This window comes from Nothoprocta perdicaria, unplaced genomic scaffold (assembly GCF_003342845.1).
Source record: "Nothoprocta perdicaria isolate Ctin4 unplaced genomic scaffold, notPer1 scaffold_91, whole genome shotgun sequence".
Lineage (NCBI taxonomy): Eukaryota > Metazoa > Chordata > Aves > Tinamiformes > Tinamidae > Nothoprocta > Nothoprocta perdicaria.
The window spans coordinates 382794-407837 of NW_020456210.1; the positions used below are offsets into that span (position 1 = coordinate 382794).

Sequence of the window (25044 nt, forward strand, 5' to 3'; positions counted from 1 at the left end):
ATTAGTCATTAAGATCTTTCATCTGGGTAAGAAGAGTAACTAACTGTTCTTACCTGATTTTAGRTCTAGCAGAAAGAGCCAATGGGATCCCATAAACAAGCTATCCTTCAAAACCTGAACGTCCCAGTAGTTCTCCAAGAAAAGCCAGACTGCCCCAYCAGGATTCCTTTCATTGTTTACTGCACTGAACACACCTTTCTAGAACATAACTAGTGTATTTCTTAAACTTTTGTTTTATATTCTATCTTCCAATTCATTTTGATTAGAGGTAGAATTATTGTGTTAAAATATGACCTGATCTCAGATGTAGTTTATTTAAATTTCAAAATGAAAAGCTTACTAAGAACAGATAAGATTGATTGCTCTTTCTATCTTAGCATAATTGTATTTCAGGTGAACATCAATTTACTTTAAAGGACACTTCTAAGTAGCAGGCTGCATCATACATAATTCATCAATCACAGCTGCCTGCAACATGATTCACTCAAGCAGATTTCAATGGAATTGAGAGTCACATTGTTTTTTATGCTTTGTCTTGTTTGTTTTTAAATAGTTTACGAAACATTCATTTGCCCTGAATTATTGCTGAAAAGAGTTCAGCCTTGGCAATCAGCATGCTGAATTTCTTTCTCTTCGTACAGAAACGTTACTCCTTCAAATTTATTTTAAAAGGCAAAATGAGTTTTCAAAACATCATTAAGGCACAGAGYACTCCGTGCTTATCAAAGGTAGAAATAAATCTCAAGGATTTTAATAGGAGGCAAAAGGAAGGCAAAAATATTTATCTGAGAAACTTCACTAGATTTAGAATTTAATTTTCTAGTCTGATTGACATTTATTATTATTTTCATATCTCCATGTAAGTGTAATTGAAGAGAAGTAACTCTTTCTATAGGTTTACCTTTATAACAGGTAGCACCTGGTTGAAAATGGCTTCTACACTGCAAAGTGCCCAAAATGGAAATAAAATAGTTAWAGTGCAATCATGTGATGCACTGAAAAGTGTAGCTGGATCTGTCATTCATGGAGACAATGTTCTGTATTTTACACCACTCAGCAATTTCTATCAAATTGGGCTTCATAGACATGCTGGTGTCTCAGACGATCCTAAAGTCAAAAACCTTTCCACAAATACATGTAAACATTTTTTTAAGGGAGAACAAAAGAAAGAGATTACTAGAAATATACACTTACAGAAGCATAGAAATGTCCTTACTTACTTGCAAGCCCATTTGAAAAACTGAGTGACCCATAAAATTAGCCAACATTCTAATTAAAGCTGCACCCTGTGGGAAAAGAAAAACAGAAGAAAAATGATTTGTTTTGCACATCAATATTATACAGCAATAACAAACTGCAGCATGAAATTACACCCAATATTATCATCTTAGAAACTTACATTTTCTATAAAAATGATTTTAGATAAGCAAAAAAGTCATCAACACGAGTGATTTAATATAATCTTTAGTTGTGTCAAAACAAAAAAAAGAGAGAGAAGATAACGCAAGTGCTTATAAGAAAAAGTGATCCCGAAGTAGACTGTTACTGCTCATCTCCTGCACCATATACTAAATAAGGTGCAAGTTATAAAACAGTCCCCAATGTTTAAGCACAGATGTGTCAGCTCCACAGTAGGTTGCCCCTGGCTATTCTATGCACTCAGCAATACTGTACAGTTTTAAATGAGGGCAAAAGATAACGTCCATGCTAAGCAGGACTATAAATTCTACCACAATGATTATTCATAATATTTTTATTTTAATTACACTATTGTAAAACAGGACTTAGTAATACTACATTCCTCTGCAAAAGCCCTCAAGATGTGATGATCTTGAAGYGGCTCATTTTCATAAGGATTTTATAAGATGTGAATATCAATATTCAACTTATTAACAGCCAGCTTATCTTTCACACTGTCATGCAAGGAGGAAAATACTGCTATAATACACTTTCTCTGCTTATATTGGTTCTCATTCCTTGTCCCTTCAGGCAAAACAGAAAGATTTTTAAATTTCTTTTGTTTCACAGGTGATCCTAATTCGCAGTACTTACACTAGGAAGCAGATATATACTTGCCAGAGTAACTTTCTTTAAGGCTTTCCTTGTGTGTATTTTTTTTCCACTCCCTCCCAGTAGCACCACAATTGCTGCATATTTTCTCCTTGCACAGCTGTTTTGTTTTAAGCAGACATATCTTTACAGATCTGATTTGATCATTTGGCTATAATATCACACTTTGCAGTTTAATTTCAGGAAAACTAGCTTTCCAATCCCATTACTCAAATATTATGCTTAGTGCTACTGATCACTGTACTAGAGAAAGGAGACTTTTGATTTAAAGACCGTCAATCAAAGGACATAAGAAACCAGGATATTAGATTTCAACTCAACAGCAACATAGAGGGAGGTTCTGGAATAGGATAATGGTCAGTTAAGGATAAAAAATACAGAGATTCAAAATTTCACAAGCTCTAAAGCCAAAAGAAATATTACAATAATGTAATATGACTTCCTGCATTAATAGAGGTCAAGCAGTAATTTAGGCAAAAGCTCTTCTGTTCCTTTTTATACAAGAGTATCTGTTTTAGAAAGACTCAAGAAAAGGAAAATGTTCCACAGTCTTACATAATTTGTCACAACTTACATTTATTTTCACAGTTAAAATGTAAAACTTTTTACTAATTTGAGTTTCTCTAGCTTCAAAACAAGATTTTATTGTGTCCCTTTCCTGCTAGATTAAAGCTCAAATTAGTTTTGGGATTCAACAGTTCTCCAATTTTTAGTCTGTTTAACACATGCTCCACTGATTTTTTATATTGCCTGTTTTCAAAAATTTGAATAATGAAATAATCAAAAAGATTAATACAATATTGGTAAATCATAATAAAACACGACAAGTTCTTCACACAGTTGGCAACAACAAGTAATATATAGTTAGAAAAATAACTGAAGCAAAAAAAATGAAATGAATTCAGGAGATGTTTGTAATTGTCTGTAAGAATTGATCAGTGGATAAAACAGAAGATGGTGTTTGCATTGTTAACAGTATGCTATGTTTTTATGGTATAATCTTACTGGAGACCAGCCATGGCTGGAATACACAGAGAAGCCCAGAAAATAATCCCTACCCCAAACAGGTTATTATCTGAACAGACAAGTCCATAGGTCAGGAAGCATTATTGCCTTCATTTTAGCAGAGGAACAAAATGACTAAAGTCCTTAGAGATGTTTAAGCATATAAATAGGATATACATAGCTAAAAATACTACAGGATCTAGTAAGTAACTAGGCCAATCCCAAACCAAATAGTCAAAATGGGAACTACATATAAAAGGCATCAATCCAAACCCCTGCCAACAAAGCCATGTTTCCACTCTTCGCACATTCTTTTACCTACTAAATTGTTAGTATTCTAGAGTCTTCTTTTTTAACACAGAATTTAAATTTCATATAGTAACTACTGGTACATATTTATATACATACTTCATTGATTTCTGATCTTACCTACAAAGTCTTTTTCTATCCAGAGCCCAGAAGAAACAGTTAGACAGTCATAAAATAATTTTTAAATTGCTCATAGCAACATTCAGACACATTCTGAATGGAACTGCAGCTGGCCTTTATTCAACAAAGAAATTTAAAAGCAAATAAGGATTGAATAAGGAAACTAATGCACAAAGGAAGACCTATCCTCTCAGGATCTATGCCTTTTCCCAGCTACTTTCAAAATACTTTCTACCAATTAATTACATTCAGGAAACACTTCAGTAATATTAACAGCTTCTAGAACATGATGCTTGTGCCTGCTCTGTTGTCCTCCCCACGAAGCTTACCTGTCTGGATGCCTCACTTTAAGAGTAATTTAAGAAATGAGGAGAGGGAAGAGAAAGGGGAAAATAGAAAAAGAGAGAACTCTGAGGGGGGATGTCTTGGGTAGATGGCAGAAGAAAACAGGGAGCAAATGAAGCCTTTAGTGTGGAGAGAAAAGATACATAATAAGACGGGAGGAAAGGGGAGAAGACTCCTYCTTTCACTTCTCTTGCACTTTGACAGCAGACAGAACAGAGAACAGTGACTGTTAAGAAGACTGGGGCAATCAACACAGTCTCAAATTTTAGAAGGAAAGGCAGGAAACTGCAACTGCAATTAGAGATGAAGAGGAACAGCTTTGCAGGGAGAAGGATTAGAGAGCAAAAACAGTTGAAAGCAACTGTCATAAGGAAGAGCGACTTCCAAATGAACAAACAAATAGAGCTTCTTGGAGGACGACCCTAACCAGAAGGCCCTAGGAGGAAARGAGGGCATTTGGTGCAAATTCAATTACAGGAGCAGAAGAATACATAGCTTTGGGGTTATCTGAATGGCCCAATATGCTAACATTTCCACTGCATCTATAAAGCAGTGAACTAGATGGAGTTCACATGACCTACACTTCCATACCCCCTGAAAACTTCTCTGACCTAGACCTAAATCTACACAATAAACTATAAATCACAATGAAAATCTCAAATTTGTCCTATTGCAGAAGACACCTTTCGAAAATTGCCAGCATCATTCCCTGGAGGCCCTGACACACAACTGATCTGCTCCCCTACTTCACACTTCTGCTCTATCAAAATTTGTCCAACTGAGGAATAACGTATGGAGGCTTGAGAAGCAAACCTAGCTCTCTAGCAGGGTAAAATGGTCATTTATTGATGATTTAAATGCTTTCCTCCAGGCAGCGGATGGCCCTGTCAAGATGGAAAGTACATTGTCTCAACACGTCTAGTGGAAGGCAATCCTTTCCTACCCCCCCCCCCCCAAAAAAAAAGATGTTCTTGACAGCATTAAAATCTGACTTGCATTAAGCCAGAAGAAAGGCACTATCCCATTTTAACAAATGTCTATTCAGAAAAATGCACCAGATAATCAATGATTAATAGCACTATCTGTACATAGTGAGAAGCATTTTTCATTAGTATATCTCCAACCCAATGGTGGGTCTCCAACCCAATGGTGGGTTGATACCAATAAGAGCTTGATATCAATATCCTTCATATTGCCTAAGGGGAAATCAAGGCATATCACAGTGAAATGATTTGCAGAAGATCACCTAGCATGCTCATCAAATAGTTTGTGGCACATTCTAGACTTCCTCAGCCTCACCACTGTGACTCCACTGCTATATGGAAGGAAACTAGAACATAAACCAAGAAGCTGTTACCTACCCTATAGAAATTAGCTACATACACATTGCTTTTCTGCAAAGCTCTCATTAAAAAAAAAAAAAAAAAAAAAAAAAAAAAGGGTGAGGCCAACTGTGGCTGAAGCACAGTAAATTTACTGTCTTTTTTGCCCTGAAGAAGTTTACTTACTATCCACACCATGGTAAAGAACATTCATAATTAAAATTAAGAGCAAAATTCCTTTATGCGTGTACTAAGCTAATTTAATTCTCTTGACTTCTTAAATGACCTAGTTTTACCACATTTGAATTTTTAAACTTATGAATCTTGGAATTGTATCCTGTAATCATTTCAGTTGATCTCACACATGATTTACAAAAATGTAACTATTGTCTAGTACACAGTAGACAYAGACACACAGACATATACACATGGTAGACAGTCACACCCAGGATGGAATATATCTGACTAAACGTAGATACCTACAGCCTCTGTGTCTTCAATTGATTTAGTTGTCTAGACTCCCTTTACAGTCAATGGACAGAAGCATTCACTTTGGGTGCACTTTGTCTCATCTTGAAGCAACATCAAAACAGATTAGATAAAYTGCACCTTAAAAGCACCTACTTCTTTTAATTCACTAGAAAGGGAGCTGAGGAAGAGTTCTCATATASAAGCACCTTCACTGAAGACTTCTAACGTTAGGTGAGATTTATTCAACCTCATGGTTCGAAAACACACATTGATTCTCCACTCTCTTACCAGGCTTCAGTTCTACTAGGCAGCTCCCAAGAATTTCTGTAGTGTTACAGTATAAAACTGAGGAGACATCATCCCTTTATATATATATATATACAGGCATATAACATAAATCATATCTCAGTCTACCCTACAAGCATACTGTCATAATTTCATATAGGAAAACAACAAAAAAACAAAGGTTTTCAAGAGGGACCCCTAAAGAGAGGGCAGGGGGCTTGTAAATTGAAGGAGGATGTTCTGTACAGAGCTGACTGCAAAGAAAAGCACTTAAAATAATTAACTACATATAACTACATACTAATAATTAAGCAGTTGAAAYAGCTGCAGTGAACATGAGAATATGAGAAATGATGAGGATCAGCAAACCAGGATACAGAATTGTGCAGAAGYTACAAGGCAAGGGCACGAGTCCGTGTGTGAAGAGACACTGATGAGCTGTGAGCTCATTCAGCATTATTCTTTATAAAGGACCCCAAGTTATGTCAGTATTCCTAAAAGTGGCTGTGAAGGACAAATGACACCAACACAGAGCAGATACCACGAGATGCAGCTTGCAAGGGTGAACTACTCTACAATTCTGTAAATGTGCTAGACTGGGCGGGGGGGCAAAGAGATCATTAAAGGCTGACCTAAGAAAGCATAGCTTTTCCATTGTCCTTAGCACCAAAACCTGTCTTTTTTTTTTTTTTTCCCCTAAAGCACCAATTTCTTTCCTCTTTTTGCTTCTGCCTTTGTGTGTGTTTTATTTTGTTTTAGTCATAAGGTTGAAATCCATCTGACTAAACGCAGAGGCCTACACAGTACACATCTGAAGCTAACTCAGCTGTGTACAGCTGAGCCGGCTGCCTGGACTCCCTTTAAAGGCAACAGCGACAGAAACAAGCACTTCAGATCATCCTGACTCATCTCATCCATAAAAACAAGCATCTAAAATAGGCCAGAAGAAATTCACCTTAAAAGTACTTGTTTATCTCCACTGATTATACAGGGAGCTTAGATAAGCAGTTAATTGCAGAAGCCTACACAATGAACATCCCTTACTAGGTGACATAAATCCCTCTGAAGATACTTTATTCTGTGACATATAGAGAAGCTTTGGAAAATTTAACAATTTAAACAGTGCAAAAACTCCTGCCTGGCTTTGCAGGTGTTTGAAGAGACAACATCTCTTAGGTTGACTTACACATTCAAGTAAATCCAGTGATTACTAATAACAGTCACACAGATCTCAATAAATCCTTTCTCCAATGAATGTCCACCCAGCTATCATGGTTCAGGAATAAAAGCTATTTTGCGTTAGTTCAAAAAAAAAAAAGAAAAAAAAGAAAAACTATTGCTCACATCAAAACAATAAGCCAGGAAGCTTATTCTTACAGAAAATATCACAATACCACTGGATGTAAATGAGGAATGGGATACTGAGGAGTATTAGACTACCAACAGAAATTTCATAACTGAATTTCTAAATAAATAGAACACGTCACTTTTGCACAAAACCTCCACATGCAGTAAGAACAAACATTAGCAAGGTTGTTTTACACTCTACAACAGTGTCTCTGTATGTTCACATCATTTACCCTATATGCATAGCTCAGTGATGAGAAGCACCCTTTGAATGTCAATGAAAAGACAGAACCAAGAAAAGCTGCAAAAGCAACAATAGCTTCTTCTGCTCTTCTTTAAAATATCTGAACACTCTTCCATTTTGCTTTTTATTCTTTCTCACCCTTTAAAAAACATTGAAATGCAGGAGATTTATTATCATTCTCTTACTGCACAGTAGTCAGTTCAAAATCAGTCTTGATTAATATGTAATAGCATCAGTTCTCTTTCAAATACAATGAGAAACCAATAGGAGGCCTCAAGTTTGTTTTTTATTTTATGTTGGAATCTCTGCAATTCAAATTAGGGTTAGTTTCTCTCTTCTAAGGAAATATGAGTTACTTTATCCTCAATTACCTTTGATTTTATTCATTTTATTAAAGTTAGCATTATCAATAATAGTCTATTGTAGTTACCTTCATCTTAATTATTAACAACAAGGTTTATACCATATACAGGCACTCACAAAGCACCCTTCTTTCCTAAGATTTAAGATGAGAATCAACACATGCAGTTAGAGGGCTATTAATTAAATATATGAGCTTTTTTTTTTTTTTTTTTTTTTGTAGTGTATAAGTGACACTAAATTCACACAAATACTTCCCTCATATTGTTTGCTCTGTTCTATGATAAAGTTTTGAGAATGGGAATTTAAAGGAAGAGTGTGTAAAGGCCCACTACATTTTGAAGAAAGTATTCTGTAAGCAACAGACTGGAAGACAAGCAGACCATAAGCCATATTGTTTTGGTACCATTTATTAAGTGGATTTCCAGCCTGCAAGAGGATCTTTCTCTCAGTCCTGTGGCTACATTAGTTGCTCTGAAACTCCTAGTAGGAGAGCTGAAAGCCTCAGATGAGATGCCCTTGTCTAAGACTTTTTGAGAGTCCRGTGCATGCTGACATTCTCCTTCATCTCCAGATAGTTTGTAGAACAGTTTCCCTTTACAGAAGTCATGCCAAGTCATGGCCAACATATTCTATTTATCCATGTGCTCAATTATCCTCCCCATTAGTACAGAGTCTCCAGCTTGCTGGAAAAGGATGTTGTTAGACTCAAAACTTTGTGGTTTCCAGGACCCTTAAGCGTTTCCTTCATGGAGACATTAGCATTAGCACATGAGCAATTCTCCATCACTTTGACTGTTTGTGAGGGTGGTCTATGCACCTTGTTAGGAGTTCCCGTGGCTTCACAGCCAGTGACCTCCMAAATAATGCAAGGAGATGCCACTCAGCTCAGGTGGCTTCCTAACAACTATCTTAATCTATTTTAGTTAATATTTCCAAAGTACTTTAGTATTTCCTACATGCCTATCTCCAATCATAGCTTCTGCAATCTATCTGTTACCAAGAATAAACCAGACAAGGGAATCAATCCATTCTTTAGCTGGAAAGACCAGTGCAAATAACTGATTAATATTCTCTGCTCTGCCACTGGGAACCTGAGTTCTTCCTCTACCCTTTGGCCATCACCCAGTGTCACAGTTACACCTGCTCTACAAGTCGAGTACCATCCTCTTCATGAAATTCACCTGAGATCACATACAAACTAAAGAAGACATTTTCAAATTCTGGCTAACTCATTTTGATTGATGATTGAAGTGTACTGAAGGAAGAGATTTTTAGAATTCCAAATAGAATAAAAGCAGTGTACATATATTATTTTCCTTCAAAATTTTGAGCTCATGTTTAAGGAGCTCTGTCAAGTAGAAGCTTTAGAGTATCTACAATCAAATGACTAGAGAAAAATAGCATGATTTCATTTCAATTCATAGTTACTACATTATATTCCTTATACATTTACACATTATATTCTTTATTTTTAAAAATCTTAAATAATTCTGTGACTCAAAGTACATTTCAAATATCAGAACAGTATTTTACAAAGCATGCATACAAAGAATGTACATTTTCACATTACTTTTGTAATCTGAACGCTAACCAACAAGTAACATCCAAGTCACGTTTTTCAAAACAATTGTTCTTTGTTGGTACTAAGCAACCACAGCTGGATGCCCTATGAAATTTAGCTTATTGAGGAAATCACAGCATGAATTAAAGTGAAAGAACAACTTATTTGAGACAAAAATGTGACATTTAAAAAAGGAATCTTACATAAAATTAAAAGACAAGATGAAATATGTCAATTTTACAGAAATTTAAAACAAAAATTATACATTCTCATAAATCACAGCTGCAAGAATAATCTGAAAAATTTGTTCAAATGCACATATACTAAGAATAGTGCATATGGGTGTAATGACTTTAAAAACTTGGTCAACTACACTTGGACATTGCAAGTAGTCCACTGAATTTCCTGAACTTTGTTTAATATCAACTTCAAGAATGGGACTGAGCAACGACAGCAGTCTAGCTGTAATGTCTGTGGAGCAACTAGTATGATCTTAAATACATTAAGCAACCTCCCTTCAGTTTTCCAGTGAGAATAGGTGACAACTAGGTAAAAAGTTAAAGTATTTTCGAATCCTGATGTTGCATTCAGGCTTAGCTTTCTTATGAATGAAAATGAGGCTTAATGAATGTGAACTTTCTGAATGAAAATGCTTCCTTACTTGAYTAGAAAACAAAATGTATTTGTTCAAATGGTTAAATATGTGCTTATGATTTTTTTCTCCCATGGCAGAAATTTAAAATGTTCAAATGAATTCCAAGAGGCTTTCCSTTTGGAAAACATATGTAAAAGCCACGAGAGGGAAGTAAGGTAATACGTATATGCAGAGAATGCAAGCAACATCCTAGTAAAGAAAGATAGCAACACAAGCCTAATCCTGAARTCTTCAATCTAAGCAACATTTAGTGAACCACTGATACCTCATAAACAGCTAAGCAGCTTAAATTAGATTCCTGCTTACATGCATACAAGCAAGTACAAATTTAGGTATTTGGCTGAATTAAGGTTACAAGGAAAAAACTTCCCTGTACATTGGAATAAAAATACTGCAAAAGTAACAACATTCATTCCTTATTTTAAAAAAAAGACAAAAAAAACACACTTTAGAAAAAACCCTCCACAGCTTTTCTTTCTTTTTTATTTTTTTTTTTTTTAATAGTGCGTAATTTCCAATAGATATTTATCAACTGGTACTCTCTCATAAGTTAATGTGTTGCAAATATTCAGGAATAAAAACAGGGTGTATCTTAACACACTGATTTTACCTTACAAATACATTGTTTTTTAAAGCTTATTTATAGTCTGGTTAAGCCATTAGTTTAAAAATCACCAAGTRGACCTGTAACCTGGAATGTACTATGCTAAATCACCAAAGATGCATAAATATATTTTATTGTTCTTCCTATAAACTGTAAAACCATGTCAAAACATCACTGGAAAGAAAAAAAAGCAATATTATATGCAAGAAGAACCTTTCACAAGGAAATCATAATCATTTTCTACTTGGACAAACACAGCTCTTCTATGGATGGATAATACCAAGTGTCACATGGTGAGATGAGCTTTGGTGAAATGCTTTCTTATACATCAGTTCTTTTGCAAATTCCAGGAACATGATACAATGAAAAACATTCASTGGTGAATGACCATAAAGAAGCATGTTCTTCAGGTGATCCTTTGCAGTATCATCTTCCTCGAATAATAAAATGAGCCAGTCCCCTAGACAAAATGCTGTTGACAGTCATTCCTGGGCTTTATATACAATAGGAGTTTTATTTAGTTTTGACACCAAAATCGCTCTGTTCTGACACCACTGACACAGACAAAAGCATGTTACACTTTTTCATTAGCTGCTTGTATGAGGAAATCTTCAAGGATGGACAAACACATAAAGTTGACAACATAATTTACACAGATGGGCCATCACTAGCATTCAAAYCAGTAGTATACAAACCACTGTATTTTAAACATCGTGTTAAGAATCTATTCTAATAATATAAGCTCTCCAACTTCACATTTTTCTGTTAGAAATAAAGAACGAAGTTATTCCCTGTACACCAGAACAGTTATAGAAGTGTTAAACAGTCACTGTTACTTCAGTTTAAATAAGAACTCATAGAATCACAGAATCCAAGGYTGYGTAGAGGGGGAGAATCACCTCCCTCGACCTCTTAATCAACTAGCTGTACAGAGCTAAGCTTGCGGAACCCATCAAAAGAGGGGTGCATCAATAGACCTTTCTATTGTTGCTGTAAGTGAACAAAAATCATTATTCTTGTTTGTTGCTCTTAAAATAATGTCTATTTGCTTTTCTTAAAACACTGCATTTGCAAAACAACAGCTGTTGACCCTTTCCATAGTCTGGAGAGATCAGTCTACCATCAGTTTGCATACTCTAGTTATCATGAAGGCAGTCCACCAGACTAAATGATTCAAATGCTCATTGAGTTCCCAGAAACAGGCATCTGCTCAATCTAGCATTTCATTTTATCAAAGTAAAGCAAATGCCATTCAGCTCTGGAAAGAAATTAGGAAAAAGAAATATACTTTTCTTTAAAAGGCAAGTCCATGAAAAGCCTAGTTCATTTTTGATATTCAAAGTTGTCTAAGGTAGTGGTTGTGATCAAAATAATTATTTCTATTTTGTCTCTGTTCAAATCAAGAGTGTGTACTTCACTTTAATTCAAGCAGTATCATACCAAATGATGAAGCACACAGAGTGTACATCCTAGTACATAACTCTCCAGAAAGCAGGATATTAAAATCCTGATTCAGAGAAATGCTTACACATACACTTCAATTCAAGAGTAGGCAGAGGTCCTTTCATCAGCTGCGAGACCTTCAGTCTGGAAGGGACTGRTAGGCTGGAACCTCATGTACCACTAGCTATTAAATCCCACACGGTTATTCAGTTCAATGGCTTAAATATCTCTAAGTATGATGTGRGTTTTAGCTAAAATACATTTCCTATTGCTTGCGTAATTTCTATTGGTTTACAGCAAGGACTACACATTATTTTTCTCTCTAATAGTTCTTTCCAGGAATTATCAAACCCTTACTGTTAAGTCTAGTGCCTTATACYAAATTGAACAAACTTTATCACAGCTTCCGACCTTGTTTCTTAGAAGGCCTTCCCACTAGACTGAAGAACTGTTCTCATATACGTGTACTCAGATACTTGGCAAGTTAATAGTTGTTTTTACTTTTAAATAAGTAAACAAATTGAGACTTTTCAGCCTGCTATTTCAAGGCATTGGCTTCAGTATTCCCCATATACTTTCAAAGGTTTCCATGTCTTTTAAAATGCAGGGAGCAAAACTGTACATAGCTTCAGACCTAAAAATTGAACACATATGCCAGGCCATACACGTCTGATACAGTCTGATACAATTTGTGTGGGTTGTACATGGATGCTGATGGCCCAGCACATGTGTACCAGTTCTACTGTGCCTAATGTGTCAGCCCTGCTATTTACAGCTTAGCCAGTCTACCAATCACATATTCTACCAGAAAATATTTTCCATTTATCTCTAGAGCACTGATGAAATTTTTGAATAGATTAGGGCATAGAACCAATCTCTGTGGAAATCCTAGAAAAAAAAAATTAAAAAAATGTGATGATTACCCCTTGATTATGACCTTTGGGACTGGTATGGTCTGACAGTTACCTATTAATCCACTCAAGTTCTGTAGTGATACTGCATAGCACTGTTTTTTAACAAAATTATTATGCCACAGTAAAACAAAGATCTTAAAAGTCTAAGTCTCATCACAATTTATCTTTACCAACCACATGTTTAATCTCATCAAAGACYGAAATCAGGTCTGTTTGACCAGGTTTGTTTCCACAAACCAGGAATATTAACATTCCTTTATGTTTTTAGTTAWCTGAATCCCATATAAGCATATAAAATCACTTGCATAAAGATTTACTTGCTAACTGTAATTAAGCATGCCTTTTTATTTGCACACTTGCAAGTTTTAAAAGTTATCCAGTATTTCAAAATGAATTAAAAAAAAAATTCAACCAAACTTCAGCAAGTTTCTTCCTGAATAAAAGTCCTATGGAACTCTTCAATACAAAGCAGACCGAAATTTTGCTGGTAATGTTTTTTTTATGTCAATATTTTTCTCTCTACGCTGTTTCATTACCTCCAATTTATTCTCTACCTCCCACTCTCACCATTTGTTACAGGTTACTTTTACATTTCCAATTGCTGGTCATCTCTTTGTTCTGAAACAAGACAGGTTTCAACAAAGTTTATCTAATCTTTATTATGGAATTGTTGCTTTTTGGACTCCTTTAAGAAAAAGMCAGAACCTGGAAAGGTTTAAGTCATTAATGAACTGAGCTTTCTATTTTTCCTATTTGCTGAAAATCACCATCACAACGTACAGCTGGAGAAACCAAACACACACGTGCATTTCAGGAACTCCAGTGCATGGAATTTAATCCCCCTTTGTCAACATTTTATATTAAGCTGTGGAAACATCTGAAACATGGACATACACCTTTCTGTTCTCCAGATTCCCTGTGAGGGAGAGAAGTATAATAAATGATTGCAGGGCATGTCTTGAGTCACTGGTGCCATTTCTGCCAAGACTTAGATTGCCCTTGTATCTCAAACGGGAACAGGCAGAAAAATCTTTCTAGAATAAACTGTGTCTTAATGATCATTCTTCCTTGTATTAGTCTCAATAAACAATCTTGTCTAATGAGTTCTTCTTTAAAACAGCATTTTTATTCATGTTTTTGCTGTTTTTATTATTTCCACTCAAAACAGTACATAGCTTTTCCTCAACTGGAGGGAAGTAACCCTCCTGAAGCATTGTATATATGCAGCTCCTGCAGCTATTTATATAGGGTCCAACGTGGTTACTGTATTTCTTCTCCAGAAAACTCTATGTTAGTATACTCCAATAGTATACTAACTAATACTAATAGTATACTCTAATAGTATAATAGATAATAACAATTTCTTCTGCTTCAGGCACGTGCTCAGGGAGACAGTATTTTAAGTATTTTAAAGTAGTATCTAATTTTAAGCACTGACACACAACTGTCAATGATTTGAGTATGGGAGAGTCTCCATACTCAAAATCAGGCATTCTTGGGATGGCTCTGAACTTGAACTTAAAGGTTTCATTGCCTCTGAGTTGAGATGGCTTTCATATTGGACACAGTAAAGACCTACAATCTTTTTATCTAAACAGAATGAAATTGTTGTCATTACAAGATTGTTCCTCTGTCRCAATGCATTATGAACAAATGGCTTTTGAAAATGTTTTCTGCAATCTGGGCACCGATCTGCTAGTCATGGAACAGACATCACACAAATGCACACGAAGAATTTAGTGACTTTCACCAATGACATCAAAGCTAAATTAGTCAGGAAGAACAAAATGTTCTCCCTTTATAAGAGTATATACATTATTTTATGTTAAGAGGTTGCAAGGTCAACTGGATTGTATCATAGATTTCTGAATAGCTATTTTAAATAATAAGTACCATACTGCAATTTACTTATGTGAATAATTAAAAATAAAATATGCTTTACTATCTTTTACTATGTACTTAGTATTCCTTTTACTATTAATGAGTTCTTCTCACTTTTCTGTATTTCATAGATGCACATCATATGCATTTTATTAGACCAAATCGTAACTTTATTCACACGTGAACTGTGTGGATTTCACTCCAATATTAATCATAGTTTTGTTGGACAGAATTGATGTTTTGTTATCTCAGTGCCAATATACTCTGCAGGGTCCAGGGAACATAAAAAAAAAGTACTAAGTTTTCAGAGAGCTTTTCTGCTGATTACACAATTCCTCCTCCTCCTCTTCTCCCTCTTTCTCCTCCTCCTCCTCCTCTCCCTCTTCTTTCTACTACTATTGCTACTACTRCTACCAATTTCCTAACACAGACCATTGCCTTTAAGAGGAGGCATGGAGGATGGTCACCTTTTGTTATTATTAGGAATATATCATCATTCCATCATTTTGATGCATAAACTGGGATAAATACTTTTAAAGAAATGGCACAAAGTTAAGAAGGAAAAGCACACTATGCATTTAAAGATTTAGGAAATAACAAATTATTTTGACTACAAAGCCTGGGCTAGTGACTGATCTCACTCTTGAAGTTATTTGATCTTAGAAGGAAGAAAAAAAATATTCTTCCCTATTCCAGCCATCCTTCTCCTTGTTTTGATCACTTTTTTGTCACTTGCCCGGACATATTCTATTCGAGGTACTTTTACAGTTATACTCAATCCTCTTGGTCTTGCCTGCTCTGATTGCTGTCAGACTCTTAAGCTTATAATGTCAAAGCATCTCACACTCATAAGGCTGATGGGAACTACTTCAGATATTATCGGGCTCTCTGCACACTTCTTGGTGCTCTGCCATTCCCTCTGTCATCTGGCTGAGGCTGCTCATCTAGAGCTATGACTTTTTCAGGTCCATCTGGGATGYATGCCCCTGGGATGCATCCATCTCACACTGCTTAGGTCTGGCTGCTCCCTTCACAATGCAGCTGTCTTGCTGTCCATTTTATTCCTGCTGGCTGTTCCTGGCTGATTGCTGCTCCTCCTGTTACTCTTGTGGCTTTCCTCCTCTCTTGATGCGTCTCTCCAGGGCTATGATCCTTGCTCTCAGTTATTTCTGGTGTGCAAAGGCTGTCACACTTTTTGCTTTGTTTTAACAATTCTCAGATCCCCTCTTGTCTCCAACAGGCTACATTTCCCATCACACTTGGCATATAACCACTTTTCCCATCGCCGTGGGAGGACACTATCTTACTTCCAGCTGTACTATAAAGACACATCCACTCTCTCAAGAAGCTAGAGAGTTTGGAATCTTCTGTCAGCACTTCTGCTTAATGAACTATCACAATATACGGTTTTCTCTGTACATTTGTGGCCCTAGTGGAGGATGACATGCTCCTTTTCTAAGAATGATTAGGATGATGMTTTTGAAAGAGGCAAACATTACTGTCAGCAGTTTAAATGGAAACAYTGCATTCCGAAGGATTGCAGTATATTTTTCACTCTGCTTGTGGGATTAAGTGAATACAATTCCTGAGGATTCTATGGCACCAGRCTTCTTAATATGCAAAACCACAGAGGACAAACAAGTGGAAATGGAAAATATACTCAGCTCCAAGGCATTTAAATAGCAGTTTCAATTATTATCCCAAAAGTGCATAGAAAGAGGTGAATCTTTAAAATGACATCTGACAATGTCCACCAGAGATCAACATTTTAATAGTGCCTAATTGATTTATCCCATATTGATAAAAGACAATGACGATGATATTCAATGACTGCAATTTTACTTAAGAAAAATCAGATGAGAGAAAGCTGCATCATTTCAATTTCACACAGAAAATCATAAAGAGAGAGAAGAGATCCTATGGACAAATTCAAGAAGCAAAAGGGGAAAACTTTGTAAAGGGAATGCAAAGAAAAAAAAGTCTTATCAAAATATATGTGAAAGACAGTGCACGTAAGGGTAGAACAATTAAAAATAAACAGCTTAAGACAGGAGAAAAGTCCTCATTGATGGACCTCAAAGCATACTACAGCCAAGAGATCAATTTCCCAAGAATTCGAGATTTGTCATCAGTTAAAAAAAAAAAACAGCAACAATCTAAGCACCATCCCTGGATACTCCAAGAACCCCCCTCCATCATGGCTCAATTTGCAACAAGGACAATGAGGTACCTGAATATATTTGAGTATGCCCCTGATCACACAAAGCCTATTAAGCACACATRCACACACAAAAAAAGAGATGAGAAATGAATAGCAGTACCAGTGATGAAAAACATGCTGCCTTTGGAACAGTTTCACAATTGGGATTCTTTTGACATACCATTTATCATGGGATTCATATTGGTGGACACCAAAGAGAGAAAAGGACAGGCTGATGTTTTATTAAACAACTAAGTTTGTTTTATTGACAAGCTAGTTATCTGATGTGCAGGCTATGCATCTACACACAACAAAGTTARGTAAGAATAACAACAAAAAGAAGCTACAGGATCTACAAAATGTTAAATCTGTCAATTCATCTCAGAAGGAAACAGTGTCGAGTGCTTAGAGGAAAGAATAGAAAGTGTGAAAGAAAGATCTATGAAGTCAATGGGGAAAGTCTCTTTTCCCTACATTAAATACTGTTTGTACTTAAAACAAAGGAATAGTCAGACAAAAAAAGCAGAGAGAAAGAACATGYGAGGAGGAATGTGTCTTTTACTCTTCTCACCTAGGAAAGTGTGCAAGCAAATTTGTCCATCATCACTCCTAATGATTTCAGAGATCTACTAACTCAGCACAAAATTTTACAGGATCAGGCCCTGACATGAACACACACGAAGTCATTTAAGGTTGTGGGAGAGCTGAAAGGCCACCACAGAAACTGAGTGGAGCGGCTGTCATATTCACTGGGCATAGCAATTGTTTCACTGAAAAGGAACCTTTAAATGGAGAGACAGCTACAATATTCTACTTTAAGATAGTGCTTTAATCTGCATGGAAAACAGAATGATCCTATTAGCAAGCATAAAATAGCTAGCAGTATAAAGATGTGTCCTAGTGTCCTATTTGTCATTTCGATGTAAATTAAAATTATTTAATGTTTGTAAASTGTTCATATGATGAAAAGATAAGTGACAAATATTGCGCTAATATTACTATTATCATATTAATTAGAAAGAATAATTAGCTTGAAATATTACGATACTGATCTGAGACAAACCTCTGAACCTACCAAACTTCAGCTATCACCAGCAAAAATACAATTGAAACATTTAAACAATGAGACTACTTCAGTAAGCTGAAAGCCGCTCATTATTACAGCTTAATTGGCCAAGAGTAATGTTGTCAAAGCCAGCTAAGGGATTTTTGAAAACATTTCTTGAGCTCTTGAGCAACTCCAGCATTTTAAAATATTATCCTACTGCCTAAAAAAAATTATGTTTGCATATTACAAGGTCTACCTGTTATATATACACACATACAGAATAGAAACAACTTGAATTTGTTGCTGAATAGGAATAGCTGGTTCCTGAGAGAATACACCTTTTTTTAGCCCAGAGCACTGGATAAACAGATAACCTCATCTGCACACAGAATATCTGGAAGCTCAGTAGGCAAGTCACAGGTACGTTGCTGCTGTGTTGTTCAATCCCAACTAATGAAGCAGAAGGAAAAGTATTACCAAACACAAGGGTGACAGACAAAAGACTCTTAACTGCTGAATTATAAGCAGAGAGCCCTATACAGCCTTCACAGAAGGTTGCATGCAGCAGCCTCCGTGTCACATCGCGAGCATGCGCGACCATGAAATGGAGGTATTTTGCATACGACAGCATATAGCTGAAAATAATCATGTGGTCTAATGGAAAACAACGGCTTTTGGGTCATTTGTTAAGAGCAAGTTCAGTCACATGAGCAAGAAGATGGAAATGTGCAGCTCTCACTCCTCCAGTGAGGCTAGTGTAACAGTCCCAAAGCTGGCCAAAAGGTTTCCTATGACTGAAATATAACTTTAAACTGCCTGAATTTAATATGTATTCCTTCATCGCCCATAGATCTCAGTTCCCTTGTCACTGGTAAGCAATGATTTTAGAGCTCAGTACTTGTAGGAATATAAAAAATCCTMATGCGTAGGAAAAGCAGAGAAACTATTACATTTAATTTTAGTACCTGATAAGTTCTCTAGAGAGCTTCACTAGGACAAAGACAACACATTCTACTGCATTTTAAAGCATCTAATACAATTCAGACACAAAATGAATAATAATAAAAAAAACAAATCCTCTTGCCAAGCTTTGGGACTCTCATACTCTCCCAAGTTTGTTTATCTCAGTCAATAACACTGGAAGTGTTGAACATAATTGGCTAAAATCATGGTAATATATTCCAAATTAAAGTCTCCCAAACAATAACCACTGTGGTGTAYGTRTTTTTACATTAATATTTGTTTTACAGATGGAACATGTTCCCCTAATAGTTACTGGCATATCAAAATAAATAGAGACAGTTTAATTAGTCCTACCTTTTTATAGGCAATCCAGTCAAACACCCTGTCAATGTCTGTGGCTTGCTGCACCTCCTGGGACACTGGATGAGAACTGGTCAAGCCATCCAGCAACATTACTTCATGCAGGACATCTGTCAGAAACCTCTGCTTTTCCTGAAATACAGCACATGCAGTAATATCACAGACCAGTAGAATACAGTTATCAAAGGCAGCCTCTGATTAAAACCAGACCTTCTGGTTTGAATGTAAACCACCATGATCTCCTAAAACCTTGAACAAATGTATGGAACAGCCAGAAATCAGTTCTAACATGAGAGATCCTCCTGACTTGGGAGTTTTCCTGGAATGAAAGCAAGGTGACTGAAATAAAAGATTAGTAGAAGAATTTAAAAGAATTTGAAAGTGAGATTGCAAATCTAACCACAATTACCTCCTCGTAGTTATCAGGGGTGGAGAGACAGGAGATGTTATAGTTTTCAATCACAAAAAATACACCATGCTTCTGCAAGTTAACACTTGCAAAATTCACTGCATACTCAGGTAGAAACATATTTGATAGAAGAGTGGGTAAATTAATTATTACCACTTTACTGTGTAGACTTTGAAGCACAGGGTTTAACTCACTGGTCTCTTAATGATACATTCACAAGGCAAGTCAGAAGGGAAGAGAAGGTAAGTGAAATTACAGCAGCGTCATAGCAAACAGCTACAATCTCTTTTATAATTCAGAAAAGAAACTCTTCTCAGGAACTTGTACGCTCTACAAACTTCATCTCCTTCATCTTCCCATCCTCCATCTGCAGAAAGCCATCACTTTCTCTCTGCACAAGCAACAGAAAAGATTCATACATAACCTGAATGATACAGTCAAAGCCCCAGCTGTGTCAGAGACAGATGTAAGCCCAAGGAATATCTAATATATTAATTTGTTTCTACACCATCTATAAATATGGATTTCAGATGTATGYCAAAACCACTGCATACTCTGGCAGGAATATTAAATGTTCATGCATACTCTATCAACTATTGTGTATTCACTTCTATGGTACAGCTCAACACATTACTCCAAAACATTTTGTCAGCAAAAGAAGAGCTTAATTTGTTTGTTTTTTCAAGTCACAAATAAGTGCAAAGAGTGAACTAAAAACCATGCGAGATTTAAATAATTTTATTTTTCCTGAAATAATATATCACAAAATCTACCTAAATTTTAACGGATTCTGAACTAATGTTAATCTAGTGGCTTAATATAAAGAAACTCTAGGGAATGCTGTGCTATTTTTAGAATGCCACCTTGATGTCCACAGATAYAGTAACCACACAATTACATAATAAATTCTATGTTTAATTTCTTGGGTGGCAAGACTTTGGAATAAGTGTGTTAATTTAAATTATATTTATAAGACAGCTGAAAAGCTGTTCCCGTGCTGATCCACCTGGAAATAAAACTTTATGGTAAAATTCATTAGAGCACAAGAAATGTACCTTAAGCTGATTGTATATTCAGGCAATTAAAAGCACAGGATGCAAGAAAGCCAATTACCCAACACACTCTTACTGTTCTCAGCTGGCTGCATGAGGTAAGATTTGTGAAGGGAAAAGTAATGTCTTGTTCACATTATCGTTCATTTCTGAATTTTCTCAGGCATATACACTTAGTAACTGCCCTTTTTATGGAAAACTAAAGAAGTAGGAAAACAATTATTATGACAGCCCCACTCAGGGGAAAACTGCTGAGGTGTAAAGGATTGTAGATGCTTTGGTTACACCTTATATTCTTTGCTAGTTAGAAAGGGAGCACCAATTTTCTCAGAAGTATGATACGTAACACATGCAGGCATAATTTTAGTGAGGATTAAGGTTTCTGACCCATAAAGCTAAATGTATTGAACTAAAGATTTCCAAAGCATATTACCTTTCCCCTCCTCTGCCTTTGTGAGCAGATTTCAGAAGGAGACTCAAACATATGTAGAATTCACAGGGAGAGAGGAGACAGAGGAGTGTGCCTGCTGTCAGGGGGAATGCGGCTTAAAGAGGCTGAAACCCAGGAAAAGGCAGAGACTAAAACCACCTTAATTAGGATGCTGTACAAACACTACCTCAGCTATTAAAGTCATATCAGCATATTAAGGCAAAAGGACCAATACATATGATCAAATTGCTTATACTAATGGCAAAGAGGCTTTTATTCTCTAGTTTTTCCACCCTATGCATTGGGCAGAATTGATCTGTTGTAACATGATATCTACTGGACTAAAGAAACAACTAGCACAGAAATTGTGGGGAAAAAATCAATCTTGGAATGCATTTAATGAGGTCAGTGAGCTGTGAACATGGTAGGTGACAAGTTTGCAGCTAGACATGAAACAATTAGAAAACGTTGTTCAAGATTACTCTCCTCCAAGGGAGTTCAATTGCAACACAAAAACAAAACACTCATTTTGATCTGCCTACACAGGGGCAGATTGACATTCACTCCTAGATCTCATGAGTTTCATCCACATTTATTCCCCATTTTTCGAGGACAACATGGCKTTAGGTAAGTCTTTGGGTCTTATTCTGGAAAGCATTGGTAGCTGCATGAAACTGCAAGGCAGTGCATAGGGTCAGGGCTCTGATCAAGGGTATGACAACAGCAGAAGCTTATTCTGAAATAAGATTGAAATAAGGATGGAGGTGGTTCCACTCAAATTTGTGCCTTTCTTTAAAGACAAACAGGAACAACTGAGTGCTTCTCTGTTCTTTCTTTTCCGACCACCCACTCAGCACCCTCTCTCTTCATCCCATCTCCTAAGAACTTTCCTTGAACTGCAAATGGTGAAAGTCTGCAACATCAGGCCCCCTTGTGTTGAGAAAAAAAAAGCATGATAGTRTTTCTAGTTGCTTTCCTGCCTGTTCTTGCTCCAGTGGGCATCCAGGGCCTGGGACCACAGCACCATTACAGAGATGAATATGCCTCTCAGAGATTTACCTACTGACATTTTTGCACTAATACCTGTGCTCACTGGCTTCAAGTACTTGTCTCTTCACAGGAATGAATTCTTTACTTCTCACCAGTAAGATCCTCTCTGTTTGGTATGAGGCTGTCCTGAAGGCTTTACTATCCCCTCCTTAGCCCAACTTTCAACACTGTAAAAGCTTAAATTTCACTGCTATGGGTAAAAGCATCATGTCAGATATAGGAAATTGTAGATAATATCGTATAAAACTTTTCACCAATAGTTATTCTTCCACACAAGGGAAATACCTGGAGATCATTAAATATGGATCTGTAGCATAAATATTTTTCCAAAGCAAGAGGAGTCAGGAGTAAGGAACTGGGTTAACCATAAGAAAGCTATCTGCTTCTGGCTTGTTTTCATTCTTTTTTAGGGAGGAAAGTATATGAAGGAATGCCATCACGCTTTGTATATTAGTCTTCCACAGGATTCCCACTATTCAAGTAGTTTACATTTAAATGGAAAGAAAGAAAATGTGATTCTTTTTTYATCAGAAAAGACTACCTTCAAAAGCAGCATAAAAATTTATTGTGCATAACAGGAAAAGGATGATGTAATGGGACAGGGTTGCTGCTAGTGAGTTTATAACATCGTATAGAGACATAATGTAAGAGCACAAGTTAGTTAGCATGATGATAATGTAATGCTTAAGTTATTCACATAAAAATAATTTCTAAAAATTAACAGAAAATAGCAGGGAAAAGAATTAAAAGGAAAAATTTTGGAATACATCCAACAGTGGAACAAAAGGAACAGTAAGCACAATGAAAGCCCAAACTGATAATTATTACTCATAAGAGATCAAAGACCCCAGTACTAAAGGCACTGCCTTTGTTCGGGGAAAGSCATTCAAACAGTTTAAGACTGGCATCCAAATCTGTAAATGATTTTCCTGACAAAYTTGCTGGAAATACCTTCTCCAAAATACAGAGCTTTACTAGTCATCAGGAGTACAAAAGAGACGTGTACTCTCTCATGCCTGACAAAACAAACGTTTGCAAAAAGCTACACTTGGGTTTATCAGGAAATTGTACCCTAAAAAGAAAGAAATGGGAGCCAATTCTGAAAGCAATCGAAGAAGATGAGCACATGCAATGCTCAAGTGCTACAGTTCAGAATGAAAGTAACTAACTACAGAGGCATATGAGGAAAACCAAGGAACCAGAAGAATATGGGGAAACATCTTTGAGGAAACCCAAGGCTGAAAAAAACCACACCTCAAGGACAGGAAAGATTTGCTGAGGGACAAAAGAAAGTTCTTTCTGTCTGCATGTTTATAAATAAATGCTGCATTGTCATAGAGCACAGTGTCTCTTGAGTACTTGCAAATGAAAGCAACGTTTCTTTATCTCTCTCTCTTCCAATATGTAATTTTTTGGAAATGTAAGTTGAGCAACTTACAGCTTATTTATTTATTTTTATCTGTTTGCATGCCTCTATTACATGCACAGTTTGCTGAAAGAAACTTGCCACACATTCTGTGTTTATGAACTATCAAGCATCCAGATCTATTTTTGTAACTCTCTTCTCTCTATTTTTAATCAAAGTTCCTATGACATTTCTGCCCCTGTGTTGGAGAAGTGTGCACACAGACTGGTAATTTTTGTCATAAAGTGACATAGAAGTTCTAAGAGCTCAGTGTTAAGGAAGATAGGGACCCAAAGCATTTAGTACAAGGGAATTTGAAGTGTATTCTCTCCAGTGGTGTGCCAAACGAGACATTCATGAGCTCCTCAATGATGTGTTCATACTACTCAAGTTGCTGCGAGGATGGGTGCTGGATTGGTATTTTTYGTGCAATTTCACCAGATACTACAATTGGTATTTCCACTCACCAGTCTCTTTTTCACATATTGGTTGCCCAGTATATCCATTTCGTAAATGACAGTTTGCACAACAGAAGGATGCAGTATAAAGAAGATAGCTTTACCAAAAAGAAAAATAACCATATTCACCAGTAGTGCTTAAAAAGAAGGCTGGTTCCTTCTTTTTGATTCCTTCTTGCATACAAATGTATTTGCACAGACAATATTCTATCCACATAAAAGCAAGCAGATTAACTTAAAAGCAAGCAAAAAATAGATATACCATCTCCTCATACATTTGTTACCTCAACATCTTTAACATTAGACACCATAGCGCAAAGTTTATCCTTCAATGCAATCATCACAGGGAGAATCTACACAGGGAATCTACCCCATTTCAAGAAATATGAAACATGTTTGAAAGATGCATTTTAAAGATGCTTGGTTTACTATGGGAATCTCCAGCAACAGCTGCCAATCAACCAGAGTATTTTTCAGGTGCTCTATCATTTGCTGGATGGATTTTCTACATCTAGACTCTGCATCATTCTGAAACAGATGAGGTTCAGTAAGCATAAGACTTGAGGAAACCAAAGACATTTTGCAGGCACAGACAGAATTACTTATCAGTGTGTGCTCCAAGAAATTGCATGCTATTTTAAAATAGACTAGGAGCATGTTTAGGACACCTGAAAAATTAAAAAGAAGCACTGTTCAACAAAGATGCCCACTTCTGTATAGCTACTTCTTT

At 36.2% G+C, this 25044-nt stretch overlaps 1 protein-coding gene across 1 annotated transcript in view; it reads right to left on the reverse strand.

Moving 5' to 3' along the window:
* TRHDE (thyrotropin releasing hormone degrading enzyme) overlaps positions 1-25044 on the reverse strand; it is a 206747-nt gene that overhangs the window by 88827 nt on the left and 92876 nt on the right. The window contains exons 6-7 of the mRNA XM_026052784.1: positions 19505-19642; positions 1221-1286 (exon numbers count right to left, since the gene is read on the reverse strand). Of these exons, the coding sequence (XP_025908569.1) occupies positions 1221-1286; positions 19505-19642 (204 nt within the window). The remainder of the gene's footprint in view (positions 1-1220; positions 1287-19504; positions 19643-25044) is intronic.